Consider the following 22,733-nt stretch of genomic DNA (forward strand, 5'->3'; position numbering starts at 1 on the left):
TGATAGGTTGTACGTTTGCGATTTACATTTTAGTAAATCGTGTTGACCCGTGATAGGTGACACCATGGTAACTGTACTGACCCGTGATAGGTGGTACATTTACGATTTACATTTTTGGTGAATTGTGCTGACCCGTGATAGGTGGCACCTAGGTAAACAGTACTGGTCTGTGATAGGCGGTACGTTTACGATTCCCGCTTTTTCTTTTAGTAAATCGTGTTGACCCGTGATAGGTGACACCATGGTAACTGTACTGACCCGTGATAGGTGGTACATTTACGATTTACATTTTTGGTGAATTGTGCTGACCCGTGATAGGTGGCACCTAGGTAAACAGTACTGGTCTGTGATAGGCGGTACGTTTACGATTCCCGCTTTTTCTTTTAGTAAATCGTGTTGACCCGTGATAGGTGACACCTCGGTAAACTGTACTGACCCGTGATAGGTGGTACGTTTACGAGTTACTATTTAGAAAATCGAGTTGACCCGTGATAGGTGACACCATGGTAACTGTACTGACCCGTGATAGGTGGTACGTTTATGATTTACGCATTTTAGTAAATCGTGCTGACCCGTGATAGGTGGCACCTCGGTAATTGGTACTTTGGCCTGCGATAGGCGGTACAATTATGATTTACGGCCCTTCGAGGAGGGTTTTGGTTTGGAATTCCGAGTCCATGCATTTTGGCATATACGCATTGCATTAGGGTGCCTGGCACGCGAGTCATGTTTGATTTGAGTTTATGATTGAGTGATTCGAATTTTGATTTATCGTGATAACTGAGATGAAGGTGTTAAGTGCTATGTGTTGTGTATTGTGTGTGAGTATGATGGTTATCGAACCTTCGTGTGTCGTAGTAATCGCGTAGGAATTGCTAAGTGTTAAGTTGTGCTTCAGGAAATCGATTTGGAAATCGATTGGTATTAAGTCAGGGGCTCCGTTATCCTGTCAATCGATTGCCAAATCGATTGATTCAGCCCAGGATTCTATTTTCATTAAAAATCTTCACCCCAATCGATTGCCCAATCGATTGGCTCAGTGAAAATCCTCAGTTTTAGTTGTATGATTAATTGCTCATGAATCTATCCATGTCTTGTTTTATTATGTGTTAATTAGGAGATCGAGAACTGCATTTTACCTTCATTTTCATTGGCAATGTACTGTATGAACTTTTCGCATATTGAAAATCCTGTTAAGGTGCATGCTTAGTTGAAAAGTTGCTTTGAGCATTCAAAAACTTAATTGCTATGTGTTAACTGTTATTTTCTGGTTGGTGACCCTTTACACTATTGTGGAAATCTGGGCTTTGCCCTCAGATGAGAGTCAGGACGGCCCTACCGGTTCGTACCCTACGGACAGGAATGGAGATGGGAACTCACGGGGCGCGTGGAGATTACTCAGGGTGTATAGCTTTTTGGTAGGATGATCAGATTAGGATGATGTATAGGGACTAGGGGTCCTTCTTTTTGGTTTGGAGTATTTTTAGTTTGGAAAACTGTACTTATACAAATATTATCAGTTGGATATCATCTTTGGATGGGTTCCATGTACCATTTGATGTTATGTAAATGTTTTGGATTTATAATTGGAGAAACTTTTCCGCTGCGTAAATTATAATGACTCAATTATTTATCCAAAAGCATTTCCTCATTTGTTTTACTTTGTTTTATTTTAATTTCTTTTGAAAAAAAAAATATACTCTCGCTTTGAAAAACGGGGTGTTACAGGGTTTGTCCTATGATTCTTTGCTGGTATGTAAGCAATTGATTGAGTATGATAGAGTCTCAAAAAAAAAAAAAGTCCTGCAACATCTACATTAATCTTGTAAACCTTTTTCATTGGAGGAGATCACGTGATAAGTAATTCATCGTGAATGTTATTGTCTCATTTGGTGTGGCTGCTCAACATGACTTATAATCTTCCAAGCTTTGTGAATAGTTCCACAATCTGAGTATTATTCCTTTCAAAGCAAAATTTACTTCTAGAAATTCATATCTCATAAATAATAAAATGATTAGTTCGGTAATATGAGAGGGGAAAAATTTTATGCAGGATTTAATCTAATCAATAAAATGGGAAAAGAATAATCAAATCTCACTCCCAAATAGGGATGTAACCCAATCTGCTGCGGAAAAGAACATATACAGAACACATGGTCAATGTCTTCTTCCTCTAAATTGCATATAGGGAAAATATAATTAATGAAGGCATCCATCTCAAGGAGGTTATTTTTTTACTACTAAAATATTTTAAAGGATCTTTTAGATATGGGTGAGAAAAGGCTAGGTCAGGCTTTGAAAGGTCTGAGTCTAGCCTACGATTAATTTTTTAGGCCTACGGTCTATCATAGACTTTTTTTTCGGCTTGACCTGACCTTTTTAAAAGCACTACATGGCCTGGAAGCCTATTTAAAAATCTTACTCACATTAAAACATTTAAATGTTCTACTCATACCATATGATGCTCTCCACATACCAATATCAATGCACACATCTATATATATATTAAACAAAAAATAATTTTTCTAACAAAATAAATTTTAAAAAATCTGAAACAAACATTCTTTAAACCCTAAAAAATAATTTTTGATTTCAAAGAATAGATTTTTTTTTTTCTGAAACAAACTCAACCATTATTACCTCTCAAACAAATATGGAACGACTATTGAGTGATTGACTAATTGAATAACTACCGAATATGAAACAACTATCAAATATAGAACGACTATCGAATATGGGATGTCTACTGAGTGATTGTCTAATTGATAGAATTTAAAATAGGAAATATTATTATTAATATAATAATAAAAATAACATTAATAAATAATAAAATATATAGGTCGACCTATCAGACATAATAGACTTTTTTATAAGTCTTAGCCTGACCTATTTAAAGAAATAGACTTTAAAAATAGCTTGAGTCTAACCTTTTTATTAAATAGACCAGGCCAGGTCAGACCATAGGCCCCTGACGGACGACCTAACCTATTCCCATCCCTACTTTCAGAGTATGCTAACATTTTTCAGAACAAAAATAAGATGCTACAGTTTATTCCAAGTCAGCATGTCCATAGAATTGGAAGAAACTCGAGTTAAGACCACTTCTTTCCAAGATTTGATATAGTGGTAAGTATTTTGGATAGTAAAAATGCTCTGTTTAGTAGGACCCAAAACCTTTTAGTCTCTCTAGGTTGATGTAATGAGTGAGATATGAAGAATTTGAGTCACCTCGAAAGGGATACATGTTTAGGCTACAAGTTGTTACTCCAAGTACTAGGATCATGACGGATCATCTGAGCCACACAGGTTAGGTGACGAGATCCTAAGATGTTTGTCGTTTACAATAAGATTTTCTTCAATTAATTGAATAAAAATAACCAAATTAATTTTCATTTTAAATATTATTTTCGTAAATGATAACATATATATCTTGTTTTTGTTTTATCTAAAGCTCTAGATGTTCAATTAATGTGATATTTGATTCGTTAGAAGGTGAATTCAATGAAGCACAATGTGTTTATATATATTCAGCCAAAATTCATTTATCTTTTATTATGCAATTCACCCTTTATATATAAGAAATAATTGTTTGGGCTGACTACAAGTGGGAGAGAGACCACAATAAACAAAAATCAATTTTTAGTAGCTGAATTTATTATCTTGTCTAGTGGCTGCACTAATTATATTGTCTAAAATTAGTAAAAATGTGGTTATAATAATAACATAGTAAATTTAAGAGTTACATTCAACAAGACAAGTCTATAGTTACTTTTTTCAAAAGTGCTTTTACATTCCTTTTTATGCTCCACTTAAACACCATTAATTTCTCATGAATCAACCAATTGTTTATTTTAATTTTAAATTAATAAAATAAAAAAAATTCTAATTCATCCATCTTAATCACATCATCAACTTTAATCTAATTTTTTTACTATGAAAGAAGCATATTTTCTCTTAAGTCTTCAAAAAATTATAGATAATAATCTAAACTTTGCAACCGATGCTCCTTCTATGGTGCATCAATTGGATAAGTCTTGCACCATACAATACTTTTTTTAACTCTTAAATAAATTATATATATAAAAAAAAAAAATAAACTCCACGAAAAGTTATGGTACACTCTCTATACCATATTTTTCCTCTCTCTTCTCTGGTACTGTTACAAGGCTTATAATTATGGGGTTTGATTTAACTGGTGGTCTTGATGTTGTTTATTAAAAACAAATAACAGAAACTCCATGTTAAAACTAAAATTAGATGTTTATTGCATTTGCATCTCTTGATTATTCCTTAGCTTTTATTTTATTTTCTTATAAAAACATTATAATAATATACTTTCTTTGCAAGATGTGAATAATTTTTTTTTTATTTCAATCATCAATAATCTTTGTTTTTCATGTCACTCTGTTGAACTCTTTGTTGCACAATCATTGAAAATAGTTCAAATGTTCACACAGTTAATCTTTTAAACACATTTCATTACATAAAAGTTGATGTGCTGTTTATAGATCCAAAACAAAACATTCAAAATGAATCATTTATATAATTATTCTATAATTGATCACACACAACAACAAAAAAAATAGAAACTCAAAAATAAAAGTTGATGTGTTGTTCATGGGTCCAAAACAAAACATTCAAAATGAATCATTTATGTAATTATTCTATGATTGATAAAAAAAAAAAAAAACTCAAACATTATTGAAATTTTAAATAAACATGTTTAAATATACTATTTTATTAGTCAATTTAGCATTTTTGACAGTATTGATGATTTAGATATTCTAACGTATTTGATACAACAAACATTTTTGTTTGTAGTTGAGATGATTGAGATTACATAGAAGTTTTTCTCTAACAAAATATGATTAAAAAGTTAATCACATCAACATTTATAGACTTAAAGAACTAATTTGTTAAAAAATAATTAAAAAACTAACATGTTAAATACAAATAATTTAAAGGATCAAATGATATATATAAATATTAATTGATTCATATAACGGACTCAATCGATCAAGTGATTAATGAACTTCATTTAAATAAATTACTGTAAATAATTTAAATTTGAGTATTGATTGATTTGATCGAGTTTTACTTACCATTTGTTTGAGTATTAATTACTACATTTATAGTGTTATAATTATAAATTGGTCATTGCACCACATACTTTCTGAAAATATTGCATTTGATGTTAATTAAATTAACTATTTTTGCAAAAAATATATAATAATAAATTAATAAAATATTAATTATTAATTTTTGGTCTGTAAATGATCATTATCAAAATAATTTTATTTCGTTAATAAAATTTGTACTAGACAACTCATGCAACATAAATAATTTTATTTCTTTATTGAAATTTTTAAAAACAATTTCAACAATTCATTTTTTACAATTCACAATTATAAATACTATTTGAAATTCCATTCTATGCAAATTCACCATTCTCTTATTATGCGAATTTGTAGTTCTTAAATTTTAAAATTTTGCTAAAAGAGACTCACCGATTGCTCTCAAACATAATATTAAAAGATATACAAAACTTTATCGTTTCAATTGTTGTTAGGTTATTATAAAAAAAAATAGTTTTTTTTTGTTGTTTATTATATTGTTTTCATATATATATATATATATATATATATATATATATATATATATATGTTGGTTCATATTATTAGTTACATTTATATTGTCACTCATAATGATTTAAATTCAATATTTTTTGCAGGTATCTTTTGAAGTTTAATGTTCACACAATCAATATAACCTTTGTGAATTTTTATCACGATGCTTTCACATTATTTAATTGATCATGCACCAATATGATTGAAGCCAACAATGTTATTTTCAATAATTGATTTTTAGTCTCTACCAAATATTATAGGGTCATTGTGCTAACATTCTTCCTGATGAGGTTTCGGAATTTGCTGACAATGAATTTTGATTAAAAGTTAAAGTGAGTGGTAAATTTAATTCAAGTTTTGAAAAAAACTTTATTGTGAACAACATTACAAAGATATATTGATGTAATTATGAAATTATAGAAGTTGATAGAAAGAAAAATTATGAATCAACTCAACCTAAAACCTTGCTGTTAATTAATAAAATTTTATAAATAAAAAATACACATTCACAATAAAAAAAAATTAGGACAATGATATTGAATATGAGAATTTCATTCAGAAAATGCTGAAGATCTTATGGATATGCAAGACGTTGTTGTTGTGCAGGTTAGATTGTAGTATTTATTAATCAATTCTTATTATTTGCATTATAGTTCCTTTAAGAATAGTTTCCAAATTTTTAATCAATTTATAAATAATTAATTATTACATAATTTAACTATCATTTTGTATTTTTATTCATTTGCGTGAAAATAAAATAAGTATATGTATAAAAAGTTGTAAATGTTAAGCTAAATAAACACTAATTTTATCTTCTTATCCTTCCTATTAAATTTCAAACTTGATAATAACCACTTAGTTATCTACTTTGTGGTTTTCAATTGAAATAAAAAATGATTTATAAAACTTTTATTTTGTAAATTACCATGGTAATATATATAAAATAACATTTGTTCAATAAAAAATGAATGATAACTTATTTCAACATTTTATAAATATTTTTAAACAAGATTTTTTGTAGATATATTCTCAAATCAAACTTTATAAATTGAATTAATTACTACAATTTTAAAAATACAATAAAAGGATAACGTGTAGAGTCAATGCTAAAAACATGACCCACTCTATTTTTTAATAATATTTTTGTGCATTTCAATATTTTAAATAAAATAATGCGATATTTTTAGGGAATAATATATTTTTTGAACAATATGAATACATAATATATTAAAAAATCATATCAATTACAACCGAATAAAATTTGACGAATAATAACTTTTAACCTCATAATATATTTGTTAGAAAAGCTTTGAATGTGTGTATATTTTGGAACAATATATTTTTTGTAACGAATCAACGATAATAACTATTGAATATTTGTATATTGACTCATAATATATTATGGTAGATCTATATATATAGAAATTTATGTTGTTTCTTTAGTTATAAAGTAAATAATATCTTTATATATTTTAAAACTGATCATGAATTGTAATAACCAATAACTATTATATAGTACGGTCTTTTAAATAATCGTTTGTAATTATATTATTTAATTTCATAATATTTATTTATTTTATTTTGGAGGTGTGATTAATGTATTTTAAATTATTGTACATTGTATTATATATACATATATATTTGCATATAACTTTTTATGAATGTTATGTATCAAAGCAATTTTTTACATACATGAAATATTTATTAATACAAAATATTTAATTTATTTGGTAAAATACTATTTATATAATGGATATAATAAAAGTTTATATCAATATCTTAAAAGTATTTTGATAAAAAGAAATATTATAAAATTACTATTTATTTATATTAATTATACATAATCATGAATACTTTATTTAAATGATATATGTATATATTTTGTCATTAAATTATTTTTTGATTTTAAAATATAAATCATTTATTTATTTTATTCATAGAAATAGAACTCGGTACTTAAATATTTTATTTTAATGATATATATATATATATATATATAATATTAAATTATTTTTGATTTTAAAATATAAATAATTTACTTTTTTATTCATAGAAATAGAATTCTGTACATGAAGACACTCGACACATCAACCACTTACATTAAACTCTAATGGTTATGAATACTAATTATTTAAAAATATTGTACGAAATTATTTACTATGTTATAATATTATTTAATCTAATAATATTACTTTCTGAATTAAAATTTAATAAAATTTAATTCTAAATTTAAATTTAATATTATATATAGTATACAAGCTTTAATACGGTTGCCAGTACTAATTGTAAGTTTTAACTATAACTGAAATTGCTCCAGTTGATTATAAAATTTCCTATATAGATCATAGTACCATATATAAACAATTCTCAAAATTTGACTATATTTAAAATTATCGAATTTACATATATAGAAACTTTCACACTATGAATCATAGTACCATATATAAACAATTCTCATATAACTGTCATTTGAATTTGCTGCCATTAATTAGAAATTTAAAACTTCCTATATAGATCATAGTACTATATATAGACCAATTCTTATGTGATTTCAATTTATAGATGATTTAATAATTACTTTTTCTATTTTTTTATACGTGTATTTAAATAGTGGGTCTAAATTATTGTCACTATACAAAACTTATTTCTACCGTATAAACAATTCTTACACTTTTCAAGCAATAAAATTTTCTTTATATGTAAAATTGAGAAGCGTAAAATTATTCAACCTCCATCACGATTCCCACCACGAGTATTAATCCTTCATTCATTATAGTATAATAAATTAAAATTAAAATCAATAGTCGTATTATAATTGTATTAGATTTATAGAAAGTATTATAACTGTATTAGATTTATAGATAGCTAGTTGTGATACATTAATTATAATGTGAGATTCATAATGTTCCTATATTACTATTGGTCAAAAGATATAGCGAAAAAACATACTTTCTCTTAATTTAAATATAAACAAAATTATATTATGTATTTGCTAAAAAAATTGAAAAAAGTTATTTTAGATGAGAATTTTTTTTCATATTTAAATTTTTTCTCTTTCAAATATTTTACTTTAAAATTAATATACTAAAATGTACTATTTTATAGCTTTCAGGAGTAACATGATCGCACGATCGCACGAAAGAGATTTTTTTCAGGAGTAACATGATCGCACGACCGCACGAAAGAGATTTTTGTTAGTGTAGTACTTGGTCTTATGCGACCTTCTACACGTATTTTTTTTATTAATTGATATAATAAAAAAAATTAATAAATAAATAATTAAATATTAATTATTAATTAATAATAAAATAGACGGAAGTAATAAAATGCATGACAATAAGATTACTCAATCATAATCCAATATATCATTTGTGTTACCTATAACTTTATTAAATCACTGTAATTTTTTTTTTTTTGTATTTCTATTTACTAATTTTAGTTATTTATTTATTATTTTTCATTTATCATATCAATTAATTAAAAAAAATTAAAAAAATATGAGTAGATAGTTGCATTTCCAATATACAATCAACTAGTAAGCCTAATTATTTTTTGTTTCACATGATCACATCTTGTGACCTTCTAAGGACTAAAAAATAAGATATTTCTTATATATAGGGGTAGGAATATGCCAGATCAGACTTTGAAAGGCCTAATCTTGACCTATGATTAATTTTTTAGGCCTATGTCTGGCCAACGGCCTATCATATATTTTTTTTCCGGCATGGCTTGACCTTTTTAAAAGTCTGGTCTGCCCTAAAAGCCTATTTAATAGCATTATTCACATTAAAACATTTAAATTTTCTACTCATATCACACAATGCTCTACACATATCAATATCAATGTACATATATATATTAAACAAAAAATAATTTTTTAAAAATCTGAAACAAACATGCTTTAAATCTTAAAAAATAATTTTTAATTTTAAAGAATAGATTTTTTTCATAAAAAAAAGCACCAATTATTACCTCTGAAACAAATATTGAACGACTACTGAGTTAATTGAGTAATTGAATGACTACCGAATATGGAACAACTACCAAATATGAAACGACTACCGAATATGGAAGAACTATTGAGTGATTGCCTAGCTTTTTTATTAAATAGGCCAGACCAGACTTTAAATAGGCCAGACCATAGGCCCCTAACGGACAGTCTAATCTATTCTCATCCATACTGATATATTAATTTTAAAGATGAGTATTTTGGAAGAAAAAAAAAAGGATAATATATATGAAAAAGATCTTCTAAATGAAATACTATCTCTTTGGGAAAATATTAATGTTATGGATTTTTCTAGCTTTTATTTATTATAACTTTAATTGGTATGTATACTAAAAAAGTTTGACACAAACATACGTTCACAGCTCACTATTATTTGCATGTTTAGAACTATTTTACGCAATTGATAAATATAAATTAAATTGTTTATTTGGCATAAAAATATTAAATTCTTTATACATGAGTTTGATTTGTATACAATGAATGTGAGTATAAATAAATGAATATTGATTTTGACGGTATAAATGAATCTTTTTTTTTTTTTTTTGTAAGAAAAGGGACTGTATAACTTTTTTTTGACTCAAAAGGGAGTATAAAATGACTCTTGATGAAAGACAGTATAAATGAGTCCATATTTTCAAAATTAATGTTTTATTATCATTTAATATATTCCACTTCTCTCTAAGAGTGTAATCACATTTTTCATTAGTTAGGCAGTGATGTCACAAAATACTACTGAGGTTGATGATCATGGAAGTGATATCAAAACCAACCAAAAGGTTCCATTTTACAAGCTTTTCACATTTGCTGATAGCCTTGATGTTATGTTGATGATCATTGGAACTATTTCTGCTCTTGCTAATGGAATGACACATACATGAAATACATATATATTTGCATATAACTTTTTATGAATGTTATGTATCAAAGCAATTTTTTACATACATGAAATATTTATTAATACAAAATATTTAATTTATTTGGTAAAATACTATTTATATAATGGATATAATAAAAGTTTATATCAATATCTTAAAAGTATTTTGATAAAAAGAAATATTATAAAATTATTATTATTTTATATTAATTATACATAATCATGAATACTTTATTTTAATGATATATGTATATATTTTGTCATTAAATTATTTTTTGATTTTAAAATATAAATCATTTATTTATTTTATTTATAGAAATAGAACTCGGTACTTAAATACTTTATTTTAATAATATATATATATATATAATATTAAATTATTTTTGATTTTAAAATATAAATAATTTATTTTTTTATTCATAGAAATAGAATTCGGTACACGAAGACACTCGAATCAACCACTTGCATTAAACTCTAATGGTTATGAATACTAATTATTTAAAAATATTGTACAAAATTATTTATTATGTTATAATATTATTTAATCTAATAATATTACTTTCTGAATTAAAATTTAATAAAATTTAATTATAAATTTAAATTTAATATTATATATAGTATACAAGCTTTAATACGGTTGCCAGTACTAATTGTAAGTTTTAACTATAACTGAAATTGCTCCAGTTGATTATAAAGTTTCCTGTATAGATCATAGTACCATATATAAACAATTCTCAAATTTTGACTATATTCAAAATTATTGAATTTACATATATAGAAATTTTCACACTATGAATCATAGTACCATATATAAACAATTCTCATATAGCTGTCATTTGAATTTGCTGCCATTAATTAGAAATTTAAAACTTCCTATATAGATCATAGTACTATATATAGACCAATTCTTATGTTATTTCAATTTATAGATGATTTAATAATTACTTTTTCTATTTTTTTATACGTGTATTTAAATAGTGGGTCTAAATTATTGTCACTATACAAAAATTATTTCTACTGTATAAACAATTCTTACACTTTGGAAGCAATAAAATTTTCTTTATATGTAAAGTTGAGAAGCCTGAAATTATTCAACCTCCATCACGATTTCCACCACGAGTATTAATCGTTCATTCATTATAGCATAATAAATTAAAATTAAAATCAATAGTCGTATTATAATTGTATTAGATTTATAGATAGTATTATAACTGTATTAGATTTATAGGTAGCTAGTTGTGATACATTAATTATAATGTGAGATTCATAATGTTCCTATATTACTATTGGTCAAAAGATATAGCGAAAAAACATACTTTCTCTTAATTTAAATATAAACAAAATTATATTATGTATTTGCTAAAAAAATTGGAAAAAGTTATTTTAGATGAGAATTTTTTTCACATATATTTCACATTTAAATTTTTTCTCTCTCAAATATTTTACTTTAAAATTAATATACTAAAATATACTATTTTATAGCTTTCAAGAGTAGCATGTGAGAGATCGCACGACCGCACGAAAGAGATTTTTGTTAGTGTAGTAGTTGGTCTCATGCGACCTTCTACACATATTTTTTTTATTAATTGATATAATAAACAAAAATTAATAAATAAATAATTAAATATTAATTATTAATTAATAATAATTTAAAAGTAATTAAAATTAGTTAAAAAAACTAGAGAAATTTAGCACACTAATGAATAATGTTGTTTTTGTGTTTTAAAAAATGGTAGAGAAAAAATCGTCATAGATAGAGTATTGTTGCAAAGTTATTTAATGATAAATAAATACTTCAAATACAAATGAAAATAAACAAGATAATGAAAATAGTGTTTCACAATTGTAGCAACTATTAATAATTATGTACAAAATAAATAGGAAACTAGCTTATAATTTATTTTGATTTATTTAAATTAAATTATAGAAAAATAACTAACTACTCTCCGTCATATAACAATATTTTGGATTATTAACGGGTAACTGATATATTTACAATTCATTCTTAATGTCTATTTTATTTATAATATAATTAAATATATTTTTTTCTCTTTAAAAAACAAATAAAATTTGAGTATATTATAGACAAGAATAACATGAACATGCTAATTTTTTTTGATGTGTTTAAACAACTATATATATGTTAATTTATATTTTAATAAATAAAATTGATCATATAATAAGAGTTATTCAACTACAAAATAAGATGAAGTTGTTAATTTATTTACGATAGTTTGAAAAATAGAAAGAAATTATTAAAATATTATAACACGTTGTTTTCTTTAGTCTATGATATATTCAAATTTAATTTCTTTATAAAAAAACGAGGATACACTTATTTACAATATCATAAATAATAAAATTGACGGAAGTAATAAAATGCATGACAATAAGATTACTCAATCATAATCCAAAATATCATTTGTGTTACCTATAACTTTATTAAATCACTGTAATTTTTTTTTTGTATTTCTATTTACTAATTTTGGTTATTTATTTATTTATTATTTTTCATTTATCAAATCAATTAATTAAAAAAAATTAAAAAAATATGAGTAGATAGTTGCATTTCCAATATACAATCAACTAGTAAGCCTAATTATTTTTTGTTTCACATAATCACATCTTGTGACCTTACTCAAAAATAAGATATTTCTGATATATAGGGGTAGGAATATACGAGACCAGACTTTGAAAGGGCTGATCTTGACCTACGATTAATTTTTTAAGCCTAAATCTGGCCTACGGCCTATCATATGTTTTTTTTCCGGCATGGCTTGACCTTTTAAAAAGTCTGGTCTACCCTGAAAGCCTATTTAAAAGCATTATTCACATAAAAACATTTAAATTTTCTACTCATACCACATAATGCTCTACACATATCAATATCAATGTACATATATATATTAAACAAAAAATAATTTTTTAAAAATCTGAAACAAACATGCTTTAAATCTTAAAAAATAATTTTTGATTTTAAAGAATAGATTTTTTTCATAAAAAAAAACACCAATTATTACCTTTCAAACAAATATGGAACGACTACTGAGGTAATTGAGTAATTGAATGACTACCGAATATGGAACAACTACCAAATATGAAATGACTACCGAATATGGAAGGACTATTGAGTGATTGCCTAGCTTTTTTATTAAATAGGCCAGACCAGACTTTAAGCAGGCCAGCTCATAGGCCCCTGACAGACAGCCTAGCCTATTCTCATCCATACTGATATATTAATTTTATAGATGAGTATTTTGGAAGAAAAAAAAATAAAAGGATAATATATATGAAAAAGATCTTCTAGATGAAATACTATCTCTTTGGGAAAATATTAATGTTATGGATTTTTCTAGCTTTTATTTATTATAACTTTAATTGGTATGTATACTAAAAAAGTTTGACACAAACATACGTTCACAGCTCACTATTATTTGCATGTTTAGAACTATTTTACGCAATTGATAAATATAAATTAAATTGTTTATTTGGCATAAAAATATTAAATTCTTTATACATGAGTTTGATTTGTATACAATGAATGTGAGTATAAATAAATGAATATTGATTTTGACGGTATAAATGAATCTTTTTTTTTTTTTTTTGTAAGAAAAGGGACTGTATAACTTTTTTTTGACTCAAAAGGGAGTATAAAATGACTCTTGATGAAAGACAGTATAAATGAGTCCATATTTTCAAAATTAATGTTTTATTATCATTTAATATATTCCACTTCTCTCTAAGAGTGTAATCACATTTTTCATTAGTTAGGCAGTGATGTCACAAAATACTACTGAGGTTGATGATCATGGAAGTGATATCAAAACCAACCAAAAGGTTCCATTTTACAAGCTTTTCACATTTGCTGATAGCCTTGATGTTATGTTGATGATCATTGGAACTATTTCTGCTCTTGCTAATGGAATGACACAGCCTATAATGACTCTCATTCTTGGAAAGATTATCAACACCTTTGGCTCATCAGATCCACACCACATTGTTAAGGAAGTTGCTAAGGTCTTTTTTTTTTCACCTTTAACTATTTTTATATCATAGAGATAGAGATTAATAACTCAACAATAATGTTTTCTTACTAATTCATTCATAGTCAATAATAAAAATTGTGATTGCAGAAACTAAGTTAGTTCAAATTTCAGGTTTCATTATTGTTTGTTTACCTGGCTATTGGGACTGGAATAGCTTCATTCCTACGTAAGAACACAGTTTCCCTCTCTCTTTTCTTGCTTTTTTACTATTAGTTGATGGTTTTAAATTGCAACCTGAAACCACAATAGTATTGCAACTGCAATTGTGGCCGCATCGACATCAATCTATTGCAATATCAATGTTAACAGCGTAATTGCAATTGCGAATGCAGCTGTAATTTAGAAACATGATAAATGCAACATTCTCATAATAAGGGTTATTTTGTTGAGTCCTGCAGAGGTAGCATGTTCGATGGTGACAGGAGAAAGACAAGCTGCAAGGATTCGTAGCTTGTACTTGAAAACAATATTAAAGCAAGATATTGCATTCTTTGACACTGAAACAACTACAGGAGAAGTAATAGGGAGAATGTCTGGTGACACAATTCTCATTCAAGATGCCATGGGAGAAAAGGTATCTGCTCCTCACCTTGATTAATTCATATAAATATATAGTATATCACGATCTTGCTAATAAATGAAACCTTTATTATAATGATATAGGTTGGGAAGTTCATTCAACTTGCTGCAACATTTTTTGGTGGTTTTGTGATTGCCTTTGTAAAAGGATGGAGACTAGCTGTGGTTTTGCTTGCATGTATACCTTGTGTTGTCATTGTTGGTGGATTCATGTCTATGTTGATGGCTAAAATGTCGATTCAGGGACAAGCTGCTTATACAGAAGCAGGAAATGTTGTTGATCAAACAGTTGGAGCCATCAGAACAGTAAGACAATTGCATCAACTATAGAAACAAACACCAAATGACTAACTATTTTGCATTTGTATTTTAAATTTTTAACCATTGCCTCTAACTTCTGTTTTTTAAAAAATTGATCAGGTTGCCTCTTTTACTGGGGAGAAAAAAGCAATAGAAAAGTACAATAGCAAGTTAAAAATTGCTTATAAGACATTGGTTCAACAAGGGATTGTCTCAGGGTTAGGAATGGGGGTACTATCATTGATAGTCTTTAGTACCTATGGACTTGCAATGTGGTATGGTTCCAAATTGGTCCTTGAGAGAGGATATAACGGTGGAACTGTCATGACTGTAATCATAGCTCTTATGACTGGTGGAATGTAAGTGCGGCTTTGGTATTTGATTGAATAAATTGTATTGACATGACATTTTTTAGTTATAAGCCTTTGAAGGGTATCACAACCTGAAGATAAATTTTCATTGATTGACAGGTCATTGGGTCAGACATCCCCATGTTTAGATGCATTTGCTGCAGGCCAAGCAGCAGCATATAAAATGTTTGAGACAATTAAAAGAAAGCCTAAAATTGATGCATATGACACAAGTGGTGTTGTCTTGGAAGACATGAAGGGAGATATTGAACTCAAAGATGTTTACTTTAGATACCCTGCAAGGCTAGATGTGCAGATCTTTGCTGGATTCTCACTGTTTGTTCCAAGTGGCACAACTACTGCCTTGGTGGGTCAAAGTGGAAGTGGGAAGTCCACTGTAATCAGTTTATTGGAAAGATTTTATGATCCTGATGCTGGAGAAGTACTTATAGATGGTGTGAATTTGAAGAGCTTGCAACTTAAATGGATAAGAGAACAGATTGGGTTGGTTAGTCAAGAGCCTATCTTGTTTACTACTACAATCAGAGAGAACATAGCATATGGAAAAGAAGGTGCAACTGATGAGGAGATAACAACAGCAATAACACTTGCCAATGCCAAAAAGTTCATTGACAAGTTGCCTCAGGTGTGTATAAATATTGCAAACTTTGACACTAGTGGTTCTTGTTTTAGGCTTGTTTCTTCGAATAAGTTTGATTAAAGTTAATAATAATGTGGTATTGTGTTTGCAGGGTCTTGACACAAAGGCAGGGCAAAATGGAACTCAACTTTCTGGTGGACAAAAGCAAAGAATTGCAATTGCAAGAGCAATATTGAAGAACCCAAGAATCCTTCTTCTTGATGAAGCAACAAGTGCATTGGATGCTGAATCTGAACGTATTGTTCAAGAAGCTTTAGAAAAAGTGATGTTTAAAAGGACTACCGTGGTTGTTGCGCATCGTTTAACAACTATTAGAAATGCTGACACCATAGCAGTGGTTCATCAGGGCAAAATCGTGGAGAAAGGTTATATATGAACTATATATATCTTAGTTTTTAATATATTCTCTAAATGTTATTATGGCAATCAAGGAAAGTGTACTCACTTTTGCAAGCTTCCTTTTTACATAGGAGCTCATGATGAGTTAATCAAGGATGAAGGCGGTGCTTATTCTCAGCTTATTCGTCTACAAGAAGGAGAAAAAGAAGCTAAAGTCAACCAAAACTCCGAAGCAGATAAGTCAAGTCACATTTTAAATAGTAACATGGCTAGATCTTCCAACCAGAGAATTTCCTTTGTGAAATCCATAAGCCAAAGATCATCAGGGATACATTCCCTGTCACGTAGATTTTCCTTTCCTCATCTGAGTGGTGTACAAACAGAAGAACCAAATATTGAAGAAGGTGAGCTTGATAATAAGAAGAAACTCAAAAATGTTTCTATAAGACGTTTGGTCAAGTTGAACAAACCTGAGGTTCCTGTCTTAATACTTGGATCCATTGCTGCAATAGTGAACGGAGTAGTGTTCCCTATATTTGGCCTAGTGTTTTCATCAGCCATTACTATGTTTTATAAACCTCCAGAACAACAAAGGAAAGAGGCTAGGCTCTGGTCACTTCTATATGTGGGTTTAGGTTTGCTTACTCTGGTGGTCTTACCACTTCAGAATTACTTCTTTGGGGTTGCTGGTGGAAAACTTGTAGAAAGAATTCGTTCATTGACATTTGCAAAGGTTGTGCACCAAGAAATTAGTTGGTTTGATGACCCTGCAAATTCAAGGTATGTTAAAAATGTTTTTTAACATCAAGACAAAAAAAAAATACAATACTTAGTTATGATGTGTTAGTTTCTTGCTAGTAATCAAACTGAAAGAATTGAATCACTTTACAGTGGTGCAGTTGGTGCAAGATTATCTACAGACGCTTCGATGGTTAAAAGTCTTGTTGGTGACACATTGGCCCTCATTGTTCAAAACATATCAACAATCACAGCTGGTTTAGTTCTAGCATTCACTGCTAACTGGATTCTAGCTTTTATAGTTTTGGCTGTGTCACCGGTGGTCCTTATTCAAGGAATTCTTCAGATGAAGTTTCTTGAAGGATTCAGTGGAGATGCCAAGGTTAGCTTTACTTTTGGCTTTTCCATTACATTAAGGGGATTATACATTGTGGACATAATGACACTTTTATTTTATCTATGTAGGTGATGTATGAAGAGGCAAGTCAGGTGGCAAATGACGCTGTTAGTAGCATCAGAACAGTTGCATCATTTTGTGCAGAATCAAAGGTGATGGCTATATATAGGAAGAAATGTACAGCGCCAGAAAAACAAGGTGTTCGTTTGGGGCTTGTTAGCGGTATAGGATTTGGTTTATCTTTTGCGGCTCTACATTGCATGGGTGCTTTCTGTTTCTACATAGGATCTGTTCTAGTGCAACATGGGAAAGCAACTTTTCCAGAGGTTTTCAAGGTACAACAATCACTCAATCCACTTAAGTTTCTCTACTTTTGATATGGTTCTTACAAGAGAATTTATGCAGGTTTTCTTTAGTTTAACAATAACAGCAGTAGGCATTTCCCAGTCTAGTACCTTGGCACCAGACACTAACAAGGCCAAAGATTCCACAGCTTCAATATTTGAAATTCTTGACAGTAACCCTACTATTGACTCTAGTTGCAATGAAGGCGTAACATTAGAAACAGTTACAGGCGATATTGAACTTCAACATGTCAGCTTCAATTACCCAACAAGGCCTCATATTCAAATTTTCAAAGATTTATGCCTAACCATATCTGCTGGAAAGGTAATTATTACTTTAGTGATGTCATAATCATTTGAGAATATGAGATATAATTGTTGATATATTTTTATATGTAGACTGTTGCCTTGGTTGGAGAAAGTGGAAGCGGAAAATCAACAGTTATAAGCCTCTTAGAGAGATTTTATAACCCAGATTCTGGATGTGTATTACTAGATGGAGTGGATATCAAAACTTTCAGATTAAGCTGGTTGAGGCAACAAATGGGTTTAGTTGGTCAAGAGCCTATTCTTTTCAACGAAAGCATTCGTGCCAACATAGCTTATGGCAAAGAAGGAGGTGCTTCAGAGGATGAAATCATTGCAGCAGCCCAAGCAGCCAATGCACACAGCTTTATAAGTTCTCTTCCAAATGGTTATGAAACATCTGTTGGAGAAAGAGGCACACAACTATCCGGAGGACAAAAGCAGCGTATAGCTATTGCAAGAGCCATGCTGAAAAATCCAAAAATACTTTTGCTTGATGAGGCAACAAGTGCACTTGATGCCGAGTCGGAGCGTATAGTTCAAGAGGCACTAGACAGAGTGAGTGTGAACAGAACAACTGTCGTGGTGGCTCACCGTCTTACAACAATTCGAGGGGCTGATACTATAGCAGTAATTAAAAATGGTGTGGTTGCTGAAAAGGGAAGACATGATGTGTTGATGGAGATTACTGACGGGGTTTACGCTTCATTAGTAGCTCTTCATTCAAGTGCATCATAGTATTTCCCACACTTTGAAATTTAGAATATCTAATCAAAAGGATCGATGCACTAAAAAAACGTGATGGCAGAGACATACGAAAACTCCAATGACACAAAGCACTAGTGCCTGTTATTAGTGATAGTATGTGAATGTATAAACTTAATATCACAGCAGTTGAATTTCATACGATAAGTATTGCCTTAATGAATATTTCACAATATTTTTCGGAAGGGTGTCAGTAGACAAGGCCAATGTGATGGAACAACTAAAATGAGAAATTGGTAAATGATAATGAATTACCTTGTCTGGTATTCCAATACTCCTTGCATATTTTCAGCCAAATCCCATTCCTTTAAAAATAAAAGTCAGTATTATACAAGCTGTTGTGTTGATTTGTCAATTAATTCCTTGAAAAATTGGAAAGAAAATATACCTGAATGGTTTGCACGCTTTGTGCATCTGAAAAGTCGATGCCATCTCGATTCATGAGCCTAATTCATGTCGAAGTTATCAGCCTTTTGTGTAGAGAATATTTGAAATAAATATAAATTATTGTAATCGAATATTCAAGTACTGCATTTGCATCTACTGACTGTATAGGCCTATAGGGGATACTGGGAAAATATATGAAATAAGCTTTGGTTGGTCCAAGCACTAAATGCATTACCTTTACTCTTGATATTTAAAAAAGAACAGAAAAACGAAGGTTTACTTGTAAAAAAATGCACAGCAATAACAATTTGTTCATATTCCGATACGCTATTTAAGAACACTGTATCCAACCAAGAATTTAAGAACTCAATTATACAATATAATTTCCATGAGCATTAAACAGCAGATGGTGGGACAGGATAACAAAGAAGGTGGTTATCTAAAAAGAAATTGTGTCACATGAATAATTCAAATTAATTCCACAGGCAGCACTCTAGGAAAAAATATAGATCACAGTTTTGAGCCAATCATCAATGATAAATGTCATAGAAGGGATATTAAAAACAGTGAACTGATAAAGCAACAGCATCCATTTTAAACTTGGTTGATGTCAAAGCCAAGCATAAACCAAAAACTAGAGTTGAAGAAGCTGGCACTTTCTCTGAACTTAAAACAGAACTATATTCAGGAATTAGTACCAAATTAGCTCGTGAAAAAGGTCACCAAATACAATAAAGCTGCTTCAAAACCATAACAACTTACACTCTCATCTTGGAAGGACTTGTTCCATCAGGTCCACACTATTGATATGCTCTTAATCTTGACATCTGAAGTAAATCTATCCCACAAAGAAGCATAAAAGTCATATAAGAATTTGTAAGACCAATGTTTTAAATAAAAATGGAGAATGTGACAATCATTGGGATCACTGTGTTTAGCAGAATGCCAACTAAACAAATATCAAGTTTGGCAGAATAAATAAAAAGCTTTGCAATGAAAAGAAGAACTATTCGATACACGTGTTAAAAAACAAAGTCACTCACACACATTTATTTCTTCCTATTAAATTAAATAAACATATACATCCGTTGAAGTGTCTCACGTGAAATTAACTTAATATATACATTAGAGGTACACTAACTGTTTTACTCAATGTTGTCAATTAACAGGTATATCGCTATAGAATAGTGGAATTTGATCAAAACACTATTTTTCAGCAATACATGATTTAGTACAAAGGGTTGTCAAATAGCAGCTATATTGCTGTAGCATAACAGAATTTGAACAAACTTATATTTTCCACAATCTACATTTGATAACATTGATGTAAGTATGATGAAAAACTATTTTACACGTGTTTTAAAACTATGCAATTTAATCCTACAACAAGATTTGGCAACTTCATCATAAGAAATGGGTTAACAAAATTGTGATTCAATAAGAAAGTAATTAGAAGATGAAAATAATGAGAACTAAGTGGTAGGGTGAAATTAAAGCAACATAGATAGGTTATGTTGAAAATATTACAAACTTGAAATAAATGAATACAAGTAACTCAGGATCACCCTCATTGCTTTCCAAGTGCTCCTGTTGAAGCAAAAAAATGATACATTATTACAGGAAACATAAATATTCATATAGTAATAAAAGTAAGATTAAAAATAAATAAAAGTGGTGGTGAATGTATTAATATATTATAGTACCCCAGAAGAATTCAAACGGTGTTCCCAAGCTTTGAAAACTGATTTAACACTGCCAGGAGTTGCCTCATTCAAAGCAGATATCTGAAACATAATTTTTTGTTTCAATAAAAATATAAAATTAAAGAAAAATGGTTTGATAATGAAAGAGGGGGTTTTGATTGAATTGAACCTTGGAGAGATCGATGTGTTTGTAGAGAGACTAATCAGAGGAACAATGGGTCTGACAAATAATTTTTAAATTATTGAATATTATATTATTTTTTTATAATATGTAATAAATAAATTTTAATTTTAATATTTGGAATTCAAAATAGAAGTAAGTATTAGGAGTTAAAGAAAATATAAAAAGGTATTCTTAGATCCACATAGATGTAAACGAGTTTAAAACAAGCTTAATGAAGGCATTCGTCCTAACATGTTTCAGAACAAAAATAAGACGCCACAGTTTATTCCAAGTCAGCATGTCCATAGAATTGGAAGAAACTCGAGTTAAGACCACTTCTTTTCAAGATTTGATATACTGGTAAGTATTTTGAATAGTATAAATGCTCTGTTTAGTAGGACCCAAAATCTTTTAGTCTCTCTGGGTTGATGTAAGGAGTGGGATATGAAGAATTTGAGTCACCTCGAAAGGGATAAAAGTTTAGGCTACAAGTTGTTACTCCAAATACTAGGATCATCATGGTTCATCTCAGCCACACGGGTTAGGTGATGAGATCATAAGTTGCTTGTCATTTACAATAAGATTTTATCTAATTAATTGAATAAAAATAATCAAATTAATTTTAATTCTAAATATTATTTTCGTAAGTGATATCATATATGTCTTGTTTTTGTTTTATCTGAAGCTCTAAATGTTCAATTAATGTGATATTTAATTCGTTGGAAGTTGAATTAAACGAAGCACGATGTATTTATATATATTCTCTCAAAATTCATTTCTCTTTTATTATGCAATTCACCATCTATACATAAGAAATAATTGTTTGGGCTGACTACAAGTAAGAGAAAGACCACAAAAACAAACATCAATTCTTAGTGGCTGAATTTATTATCTTATCTAGGGACTACACTAGTTACATTGTCTAAAATAAGTAAAAATTAGATGCTAATCCGCGTATTTCGCGGGTATATTTTTATTTATTAAATTTAAGTGGATTTAAAAGAAAAAAAATGAAGTTTTATGTCCTAATTAAGTATTTATATCAATAATATATATACAATTTTATCAATATAATTAATAGAAGAGAAGTACTAATTTAGACCAATGACTTGAATAAATAAAGTACCGTATTAATATTGAGATCG

The 22,733-nt window shown here is 28.6% G+C and overlaps 1 protein-coding gene and 1 long non-coding RNA gene across 9 annotated transcripts; one reads left to right on the forward strand and one right to left on the reverse strand.

Moving 5' to 3' along the window:
* Positions 1–14,287: 14,287 nt before the first annotated feature.
* On the forward strand, positions 14,288–19,599 carry LOC101498870 (ABC transporter B family member 9-like). The gene is made up of 12 exons (XM_073368272.1): positions 14,288–14,527; positions 14,668–14,722; positions 14,955–15,130; positions 15,220–15,441; positions 15,556–15,794; positions 15,906–16,431; positions 16,538–16,811; positions 16,917–17,565; positions 17,677–17,905; positions 17,989–18,255; positions 18,326–18,589; positions 18,664–19,599. The coding sequence occupies exons 1-12, from the start codon at positions 14,288–14,290 to the stop codon at positions 19,306–19,308; spliced, it is 3,786 nt and encodes a 1,261-aa protein (XP_073224373.1). The 3' UTR covers positions 19,309–19,599.
* On the reverse strand, positions 14,411–22,129 carry LOC101498527 (uncharacterized). Of its 8 annotated transcripts, none has more exons than XR_003472285.2 (11): positions 21,595–22,129; positions 21,426–21,506; positions 21,254–21,309; positions 20,485–20,560; positions 19,724–19,781; positions 19,591–19,640; positions 17,256–17,552; positions 17,069–17,149; positions 16,892–16,972; positions 14,689–14,841; positions 14,411–14,549 (listed from the first exon to the last, which is right to left on the reverse strand). It is a non-coding gene; the product is annotated as an uncharacterized lncRNA (long non-coding RNA). The 8 variants fall into 8 exon arrangements; XR_003472284.2 differs by having other exon boundaries at positions 14,689–15,385; XR_012163015.1 differs by having other exon boundaries at positions 14,689–17,149; positions 21,595–21,645; positions 21,841–22,129.
* Between the last annotated feature and the right edge of the window lie 604 nt (positions 22,130–22,733).

Source organism: Cicer arietinum, chromosome 1 (genome assembly GCF_000331145.2).
Source record: "Cicer arietinum cultivar CDC Frontier isolate Library 1 chromosome 1, Cicar.CDCFrontier_v2.0, whole genome shotgun sequence".
Taxonomy (NCBI): domain Eukaryota; kingdom Viridiplantae; phylum Streptophyta; class Magnoliopsida; order Fabales; family Fabaceae; genus Cicer; species Cicer arietinum.